Source organism: Neomonachus schauinslandi, chromosome 5, assembly GCF_002201575.2.
Source record: "Neomonachus schauinslandi chromosome 5, ASM220157v2, whole genome shotgun sequence".
In the NCBI taxonomy this organism is placed as follows: Eukaryota; Metazoa; Chordata; class Mammalia; order Carnivora; family Phocidae; genus Neomonachus; species Neomonachus schauinslandi.
Window position 1 is genome coordinate 58,783,405 of NC_058407.1, and position 11,124 is coordinate 58,794,528.

General features: G+C 34.6%; 1 protein-coding gene across 1 annotated transcript; it reads right to left on the reverse strand.

Moving 5' to 3' along the window:
• Positions 1-2,348: 2,348 nt before the first annotated feature.
• Positions 2,349-3,293, reverse strand: LOC110577476 (olfactory receptor 6C3-like). The gene has a single exon (XM_021686807.2). The coding sequence runs from the start codon at positions 3,285-3,287 to the stop codon at positions 2,349-2,351; it is 939 nt and encodes a 312-aa protein (XP_021542482.1). The 5' UTR covers positions 3,288-3,293.
• Positions 3,294-11,124: the final 7,831 nt, after the last annotated feature.

An 11,124-nucleotide genomic window follows, 5' to 3' on the forward strand; every position in this document is an offset into this window, starting at 1 on the left:
AATTATTCATAGTAACTGTGATTAAGGAAAGGCATTATTTATTCCAAGGACATACTAAGGATTTATATATTCTATCTCATTTAGCATTTATGACACACTGATGGAACTTTATCTTTATTCCCAAATGAAGCACAAGGGTAGTGTGGTTTTGTACCTTAGATATATTTGTATATCTAACAAGTGTTCAATATAATCAGAGACTACCTAAAATTAAAGTCTGTTCTCCTAAAGAAAGTCCTACATAACCAATATTCAATTAGAAACACGGCATAGAGATGGTAATTTCCTGCTTTTCATTTAATGGAGAATGAATAAATTGATATAATAAAACAAAATATACTAACATCCCTTTACATTTTTAAAAATAAATCCAGTTGGAAACTGAAATTCTAATATATCCTGTTTAATCTGATTAAAAGTTGAGCTGATAAGTAATGAAGCAATGATACAGTTTGGGAGACTCCATTGCCTTCCATATGTCTGACGTACCTCTGATTTTCATGCAGGCTGACTAACATGTAGAGTGGCCGTAACATAAAATGTATTAGCAGTTGCCATTGTTGTAATGCAGGGAAAGCAGCGTTCCTGAACACATTTCCTCTTAATGAACCCCTTCACTTTCTACTGTTAATGTTTTTGTCCTAAATGTCCCATTATTTCTTGAGTACAGAGAGTGAGACAGGAGCAAATGTATGAAAGAGAGAAAATATCAGAAGGTGTTTTAAAACTGTCTGATATGGTTTCTACACAGATTTTATGTAGCATGAGCTTTGTAATGTTTTATCTGTTCTCTCTGCCGATGGCTCACGGGGAATAATTCAGGGAATCAAAATTGCCAGAACAGAACTGCACACAAAACACTAAGGAATATAAAACATAATACACACTAGAACTGAAATTTGACAAGGAAGCTTGGGGGACAGTGTCCAGTGAGACAGAAAAAATAACAACGGGCAAACAACCATTCTAAGTGTGATTTGTTTCTCTTGAGAAAGAAACAGACCAACAGAGATTATTTTTCAGACAGAGTTACCAACTAAATATCTCAATTCATACTTCAAAACTCTACCAAAGTTGTCTTTACGCCATGTCATTTTTAAAAACTGGTAATCTACCACATTGTACTAAGTCATGCATTGTCTCCATTAACTTTAATCTGCCTTCCAAGAAGAATGTTTGGTACTATAATACTGCTAGTACTTTATGCTTCTTTTCCTTCTCCCTCTGTTGCTCACCGGCAATGGCATTTGAAGAGGTTCTTGTTTTGATTGATTAACGTCCCAGTGTATATTCCAAGTATAATATTAGGAATTGGCACCTTCCCTGACTAGACTGTAATAATGCAGTCATGCCCAAATGATATAATGTGAGTGTAAAATACCAATAAAATTGTGCAAATCCTTAGTAAAAGCTAAGCAAAATATGCTGGTCCTTAAGAGTTTGGAAAATGTATAAAATAGAGCAAACAAGTTTTTAGTCATTTTTTTGTTTCATTTTTCAAATCAGGTTATCATATTAGCTGTTATAGCTCAAGACCTCAGGCAAATTACTCAACCTTTCAATTTACACATTTGTAAAAAAGAGATAATCAGTCTAATTTGCCATATAGCTGTGAAAACTAAATACGATATGATTTAGGACATACCTAGTTAAGTATATGCCATAGAATAAATGCTTTATACAGAAGAGATATTATTATTTGTGAAATTCCTATTAGACTTCCAGTTGGCATGAGTGTAATGGTGACTGCCTAAATATTTGTCTATATCATATTTTTAAATATAATACAGATAAACAAAGAGAGTATATAAAATAAGACATAACATATACCTTAAGCCTAACTATAAAACAGAAGACATATGACCTTCAAATAATTTACAAGCAGTAAAATAAACAAACCTATAGCTGAGAGGGAGGACTTGGACAAATACTGCAGATACTATGCAAAAAATATGGTTGTTACAGATAATATATTTCATTTCTTATAACTTTAAGAAACTGTGATATCAGTGACAAAATAAAATTTAAGAGTAAGTTGATTAAAACTGTTTACTCCTTTTGCTGTTACCATTTACAATATCTTTATTATTCAGAACAATCAGTAAAATGATGTATGCTTTATAGCCACTGGCTTTCTATTTAGACTTGTAAGTCAATGAGGAAATGGAATCTATAGATGGTTTGAAAGAAAGACACAACAGAGTTACTTTTGGTTTAAAAGAAAAATTGAAGTGCTCAGCCTTGCAAGTATCTGTGAGATGGATATTGGAAGAAACTCTAGAAGTTGAAATTTTATTTGTCCTTTATTGGATCTTCACAATGACATCCATTCATGTTAATACATCCTTTCATTTGTTTCTGGAAAACAGTACTTTCTGAAGCAAGTTTTTGAAAGCTTGTTTTACTTGCTGGTTCCTCAGGGTATAAATAAAAGGGTTCAACATGGGCGCAATCGAGGTGTTGAGAATAGCTACTCCTTTGGTCAGTGATGCTCTTTCTTTTGCTGAAGGCTTGACATACATGAATATACAGCTCCCATAAGAGATGGAAATGACAATCAAGTGAGACGAACACGTGGAGAAAGCCTTTTTCCTCTGACTAGCAGATGGGATTCTCAGGACGGTGCTAAGGATGCACAGGTAGGAAAGAATCACTGATGCCAAAGTGAGGAGCAGAGTAACAAAAGCAAAGTAAAAACCAATCATCTCTAAAAGCCCTGTATCTGAGCATGAGAGTTGTAAAATGGGGAAATAGTCACAAGAGAAATGATCAATTACATTGGAAGCACAGAAATCTAGCTGGAGGATGAGCATGAGTGGTGGGAAAATGGTAAGAAATCCTCCTAGCCAGGACCCAAAGACAAGCAGGGTGCAGATTTTTTTGTTCATGATGGTGGTGTAATGAAGAGGCTTGCAGATGGCAACATAACGATCAAAAGACATGGCAGTGAGAAGAAAAAATTCAGAAACTCCCATGAAAATGAAGAAAAACAGTTGAGCTAAGCAATTGTTATAGGAAATGGTCTTGACATTCGTAATGATTGCCCCCAAAAATCTGGGAATAGAGACACTGGTGAATGTAATTTCTAAGAAGGAGAAATTCTGCAGGAAGTAATACATAGGAGTCTTGAGATGACAGTCTATCCAGGTGAGGATGATGATGGTTAGGTTTCCAGTGACACTTAACACATAAGCCATAAATAAAAAGATAAAGATTGCAACCTGAAGCTGTGGGTCGTCTGAGATGCCCAAGAGAACAAACTCTGTAATCATTGTATGGTTTCTCATACTGCTTTTTATTTTCTTTAAGCAAAACCTGTTGAGAAACAAAACAGAAAGAAAGAGTATGTGAATAGTAAAGGAATTGAAGATTTAAAGATTTAAATGTTCATATTATTATCTCTATTGAAATGAAGCACGGAACTTTTTTCCTGTGTACAATTTTGGCACAAATATTTCACACATTCTCTCTTAAAAAGGAAAACCCATATTCACAGGTCTATGTTAAAAGTCCCCTCATGAGTGACTTTATATAACTCCTATAGGAGTTATATAAATTGTCCATATATGAAATATATTTCTTAATTTTTACTTATTTATTTTTATTTTATTTTAATTCCAGTATTGGTAACACACATTGTTATATTCATTTCAGTTGTACAATATAGTGATTCAACAATTGCATACATCACCCAGTGCTCATCAGGACATGTGCACTCCTTAATGCCCATCCCTGTTTTTCCCCCATTCTCCCACCCACCTCCCCTCTGGTAATCATCAGTTTGTTCTCTATAGCTAAGAGTTTGTTTCTTGGTTCCATAAAGGAGGAGAGAATATCCAATGGGAAAAAGACAGTCTCTTCAACAAATGGTGTTGGGTAAACTGGTCAGCTATATGTAGAAGAATGAAACTACACTACTCTCTTACACCATATACAAAACTAAACTCAAAATGGATTAAAGACCTACCTGTGAAACCTGAATGCATAAAAATCCTAGAAGAGAGCACAGGCAGTAATTTCTCTGAAATTGGACATAACAAAATTTTTCTAGATATGTCTCTAGAGGCAAGGGAAATTCATTTCTGCTATAATAGTTATCACATCTGTAGTTTAGATATTGAGACATTGTTTTCCAGTTTCCAAGATTGTGTGCCCTTAGGACTGAAATGCCTAATTCTGAGTTTTAACTTTGATGCCATTTACAAACTTCGTTGTCTTCTTTTTTTTTTTTTTCAAACTTCATTGTCTTCTAAGATTTTGGTGGAAGCTGATGACCCAGTCACAATTCCTGAACTTATTAAGAGCTACGATTATTGTTATTCTTAATATATATTCTTTTAAATGTGACCAGAAGAAATAAATGTGTTTCCTATCTTAGAAATATAAAACTAGAATTGCCTTGGTTGTAAATGAGAGTAAAGTTCTTTATTTGTGGGAAATAAAACAGAAGCCAGAGATATAATTTAACACATAGATGAAGCCATATAAATAACATACTTTTTACAACATACTGATCCATTTATATCATCTTCATGTTCCTTATTTAAATTAACAATTGACTTAGTTTTCTGGTTCTTTTTTCTTTTCAAACTATGTTCACTTTGTCTTTTTACTCTCAAATTTGTCTGAGGACAAGAGGAGTGCATAAGGGAATTTTTTGATCACAAAATATCTCACTGTCTTCTTTCCAGAAGACTAAATAAGTAGAATCAATAAAATTTTCTGTAAAATTTACTTTATAGAAACCACAAATTATTAAAATGTAATCTTTGTGGCTAACTGAACGTAATAAAAAAATTAAAAATTGTAAAAAAAATGAAGCTCATTCTGTTTCAATTAAAAAAAAGCAGTTAACTAAAATAAATAGGTTTCTTTTTTAGTAAATTCAGTGAATTTGGTTTTGGAGAAATTTTCAATGCCGAAAGATATAAAATATTTTTGTGATTAAAAAAATGTAATCTATATGACTTTTATCCATCATGTTCTGTCTTTATTCTTAGCAACCAGATTTTATCTCTGCTATAAGTTCTCAATAATATTTGCTGTATTATTCTTCCTGTGGGGATAAGTGTCAAGCTTACATTGTGCCTTTTCTTCTTTTATTTTTTCCTGACAATCAATATTCTCTTCTTTTAGGAATAGACACATATTTATTAGAACATACCAGCAAAATTGGCAGATCAAAATTCAGAGATTGTTACTGTATTTTGAACAATGACTGAAATATTAAATTACAAAATTAGTAATTGTAAATATACTAATGTGATAACTTGGGGATCCCTGCAATTTATTTCAACAAAATAACCTCTGGAATGAGAGATAAACACATTCATTGACAAGTATGGAACATACTTACTTTTTGATATGTCTAATGATTCAAGTCATAAATATAACCCCAGATTTTCTTAATTTACTTAAAATGTGAGAGGCAGTACATTCATAATCTACTTCAGGAGGCTTTTGTCATAAGCTTACCCTTGTTTTTGTAATGTAAAAGCCTCTCACACTGAGAAAATGCAGGATTGCATGCAAGCTTTCTATAGCCTCTGCTCTAAGTAAAGGAATTTCTTTTTATCACTTTTATCTTTCTGTATAACCATAAACATTGTTTTGACCTGAACTTCAAGAAGTACTCTTGTAAACCTGTGAGTTCTTTAAGAGATTTCCAGGGAATAACGAAGGTAAAATATTTCACAGCTCCCTGGATAAGATGAAGATTAAATGAATACTATCCAAAACCAAAACAATTTTACCTTGTCTGGTCATTGTATAAATCCCTGAGAGACCAGAGTGAAGAAAGGAAAAGGTGCAAAGAGATAAACTCAAGAAGTACAGTGATGCCATGACATGCATCTTCCCAGAAAGCTAGCAAAATAGTGACATAAAAGCAAAAGTGTACCTACCAGCAACCCAATCAACCTGGTTTCCCTTTGTCTGTACTTAGTTTTCCTGGTATGTCCATGGAACTCAATCTACACTCAGGAGATAATTTATTCCCAGTACCTTTGGGACTGGTTAAATACAGGACTGAGCTGCACAGTAGTGGACCCTTCAGTGAAGGTAGCACCAGGCTTTTTTAATTTATACATCTCCACCTTTATAAAATGGAATGAATAAACAATTTATTTTTGTTGTGTATTTTTATTATTAACTTTAAAGTGAAAATAGAGCTTTGAAATGAAAATGTCCCAGTTACCAAATTTGTTGTAAAAAAAAAAAAAAAAAGAACAAAAAACTAAAAAAACATTTTCCGACTTCAGTGTTAAGCTATTGTCCACCTTCTTCCAAAAACCATTCAGGATTAAATCCTCTGCCAGATCTAAAAGCCTCTCTAGAAATCCTTTATCTTGTCAGCCCTCAGCCCCAACCTGCTTACTTACTCCATGGGACCAATTCTGGATCTCATTATTCCCTTGAAAATGCCTGCTCTGTGCTCAACAAACTTACCTATGTTTTCTTTTTAAAGTTATTAATTTTTTAAAAAAATGTGAGTATAGTTGACACACAATGTCATGTTCGTTTCAGGTGTACAACTTAGCGATCTGACAAGTTTATACATTATGCTCTGTTTACCACAAGTGTAGCTGCCATCTGTCCCATTACACTGGTATTACAATATTGATTGGGTATCTTCTTTTGTGTGTTTTGCTCCCATGATTTACTCATTCCATAACTGAAAGTCTGTCTCCCGCTCCCCTTCACCCATTTTACCCAACTCCCCACCCACCTCTCCTCTGGCAACCATCAGTTTGTTCTCCATATTTACAGGTTTGATTCTGCTTTTTGTTTGTTTGTTTGTTTATTGGAACATTTTATTTATTTATTTGAGAGAGAGAGAAAGATAGCAAGAGAGAGCACGAGCAGGGACAGGGGAGAGGGAGAAGCAGGCTCCCCGCTGAGCAGGGAGCCCCATGCAAGGCTTGATCCCAGGACCCCAAGATCCTGACCTGAGCTAAAGGCAGACACCTAACTGACCGAGCCACTCAGGCACCCTGTTTATTCATTTTTTTTAAAGAAGTCTTTATGAGGAGAATCATATGGTATTTGTCTTTCTCAGTCTGAGCTATTTCACTTATGATAATACCCTCTATGTCCATCCATGTTGTCTCAAATGCAGGATCTCCCTTTTATATGGCTGCATATTATTCCATTATATACATTATATATATATACACAGACACAGACACACAATATACACACACTATATATATCACCTCATTTTATACACGCACACACACACAATGATAATATATATCACCTCTTCCATATCCATTTATCTATTGACAGACACTTAGGTTGTCCCATATCTTGGCTATTATAAATAATGTTGCAATAAACATAGGGGTGTGTATATTATTGAAATTGGTGGGTTTTTGTGGGGTGATAAATACCCAATAATAAAATCATTGGGTCATAAGGTATTTCTATTCTTAATTTTCCGAGGAACCTCCATAATGTTTCCCACAGTGGGTATAACAATTTACATTCTCACCAACAGTGCAAGGGGGGGTCCTTTTTCTCCACATCTTCTCAATGTGTTACTTTTTGTCATTTTGATTTTAGCCATTCTAACTGGTGTAAGGTAACATCTCAGTGTGGTTTTGATTTGCATTTCCCTGTTGATTCATGATGTTGAGCTTCTTTTCATGTGACTGTTGGCTATCTATATGTCTTTGGGGAAATGTCTATTCAGGTCCTCTGACCATTTTTTTAAACAGATTATTTGCTTTTGGTGTACAGTTGCATAAGTTCTTTAAGTATTTTGGAATTAACCCCTTATCAGATATATCGTTTGCAAGCATTTTTTCCCATTCAGTAGGTAGACTTATTGTTTTGTTGATGGTTTCATTTGTTGTGCAACAACTTTTTATTTTGCTGCAGTCCCAATAGTTTATTTTTGCTTTTGTTTCCCTTGCCCGAGGGGACAGATCTAGAAAAGTGTTGCTGCAGTTGATGTCAGAGAAATTACTGCCTGTGATTTCTTCTAGGATTATTTATGGTTCCAGGTCTCACATTTAGGTTTTTTTATCCATTTTGAGTTTATTTTTTTGAGATTTTTTTTTTCAATTTGAGTACATGGTGTTGGAAAGTGGCCAGTTTCATTCTTTTACATGTAACTTCCAGCACTGTTTATTGAAAATACTGTTCTTTCCCCATTGTATTTTCTTATCTTCATTGTCATAGATTAATTGACAATATGATCATAGGTTTATTTCTTGGGTCTGTAGTCTGTTGTATTGACCTATTGATCTATGTGTCTACTTTTGTACCACACTGTTTTGATTACTATACCTTTGTAGTATATATGGAAATCTGGGATGGGATACCTCCAGCTTTGTTCTTTCTCAGGATTGCTTTGGCTATTGGGGTATTCTGTGAGTCCCTACACATTTTAGGATTATCTGTTCTTGTGAAAAATGCTACTGGTATTTTGATAGGGATTGCTCACTGAGGTCTCAGGCCACTGGACACGGATCCTAGTCCAGTATGGGCTTTTAGGGTAGATGGGATGGGAGACATTGTACCTGTAGCTCTTTGGTTTTTTTTAAACTACAGCTTTTTTTTTTTCCTGCCCAAGGACAGAGGAATCTATTTCTAGTCCCTCAGTACCATCCCTCCCACTTATGTTCCCAGTAAGGGGGTGGGGGCTCCCTTTGTTACTGTGTCTCCCTGTTTTATTTTGTGCTCTTGCCTTTGTCTTTGTCTTCGGGCATTCAGAAGCTGTTCAGTCAGCCCTCAGTTCTTCTTCAGGAGGAATTGTACTGCTATTAGGCGTAATTTGGTGTGTTCTGTGGAGGAGGTGTGTTCAGGGTCTTCCACCACGCCGTGCCATCTTCTCCCTTCAAAGAAGCATTTTAATACCTTGAAAACTCAGAAGAGTGTTTGGAACTTTAACTTTTCATTTTGAAATATAAGAGTAAATTGCATAGAATACCAGAGAAGACTTGCATATAATTTAGCAGTTTCATTGTTGGTTAAGTTTTAGGAAATCAGGTTGCTACCAGTATCACTTCATTAGCTACAATGTTAAGTCTATTTGTGTGCTTTCTTTTTCATATATACAAGTACTGGTAGAACATACATTTGAGTACTAAATTTTGATAGATATTTCAAAATTTCCCTCCCACAGACTAGAATAAACACCATTGCAAGCTAAGCGTCACAGATATTAGAAATCATTTACACATTGTACAAATGGAAAGATGAAATGAAGCCACAATACACTAAATAATGACAGTCATGTAAAGAGCAGATCGCAGTGCCCAGATGTTGAGGTTAAAGAGACCCAATATCTTTGCAAACTTGCAAAACTTATTTAACCTTTCTGAGCATCAATTACTCTACTCATAAAATGCGAAGACTAATAGTCTTAACTACTAGGATAACCTAAAGATTAAAGGAGATAATTAGTGAAAGTGCTACAGACTAGTTAGGATACAGGAAGTACTCAGTAGATAAATGTTTACTCTTTTAATTTTATATTCCCCAATTATTAGAGAGGTTGAACTTTTTTTTTTTTTAAAGATTTTATGAGACAGAGATAGTGAGAGAGAGCACCAGCGGGGAAGAGAGGGAGAAGCAGACTCCCATTGAGCAGGGAGCTGAACGTGGAGATCTATCCCAGGACCCTGGGATCATGACCTGAGCTGAAAGCAGACACTTAACTGACTGAGCCACCCAAGCACCCGTGAGGTTGAACATTTTTTTGTACCTAATAGTTTTAGTGAGTCAAGCATGGGGCTATTCCATATGCTCCTACATATATGTTTACAAACACATACATTTTAATGAAAGAAGATTTTTCTTGAAAGATGGATCAAACATAGTGTCATTTCAATGAATTAAGCATAAGGCAATCTCCGTATGCTTCTACACTTAAGTCTACAGACACATATCTTAATGAAAGACATATTACTTGAAAGAATGATTATATACAGTGTAGTTTCAATGACTCAAACACAGGGCTATTCCCACATGTGTCTACACTTAAGTTTATAGACACTTAGAGCGTAATAAAAAGAAGATGTTGCTTGAAAGAAAGATTATAAACAGTGGAGTTTCAATGACTAAAGTACAGCAAAATTTCTGTATATTTCTATACTTACTTTTATAATCACATCTTTTTTTTAACTTTCTATTTAAATTCCAGTTAGTTAACATACAGTGTAGCGTTAGTTTCAGGTGTACACTATAGTGACTAAAAACTTCCCTACAACACCTGGTGCTCATTCCAAGGACTATTCTCCTTCATCTGCATTACCTATTTCACCCATTCTCTGACACACTTCTCCTTTAGTAACTATCAGTTTGTTCTCTATAGTTTAAGAGTCTCTTTCTTGGTTTGTCTTTCTCTCTTTTGCTTCCTTTTGCACATTTGTTTTGTTTCTTAAATTTCACTTATGATTTGAAATCATATGGTATTTTTCTTTCTCTGACACCCTTATTTCAGTGAGCATAATACTTTAGAGAGATTGAACATTTTAAAAGATTTTATTTTCCAACTATGAATTGTCTATTCCTAACTCATGTTCACTTTTGGGGGGTTATGTCTTATTACTAGTAGGAGATATTTATTTCTTGAATATAAACATGGTGAATTTCTTTTGTTGCACCAAGTTTTCAGAACCTCTCTGCCGGAGTCCAGCTCCAGCCGGGGTGGGTCTCTCATAGGAAAGGACAGCGTCGGTGAATGAGGAGACACAGACACAGGATCAGGTTGCAAGCATCTCCTCCTGACAGCCTCGGAGGAACTTTATTTATATGTTAGGATATTTTTGTTTTTCCATAGTTTCGTAACATGTGATTATGTTTTTTTACAATTTATCAAGATAATCTTAGATCATTTTCTGGATTACAGCCATAGCCTTCTTTCATTTTTCCTTTGTAATGATTAACATGACCTTTATTGATTTCCGCTTATTGACTTTCGCTAAAACTAAAAAACAGTACGCAAAGAGAAAGGTGCTAGACAGAGTGTGACCATCTTGTTATTTTGTTCTATAGAAACTAATTCTTCATGGAATTAGTTTCATTATGATTGCTTAGATAGGCGTAACTAAGATGAGTAGTCACTTTATCATGAAACCCCAGAAATATTCCCACAATTATAAAGATTGCCATAAA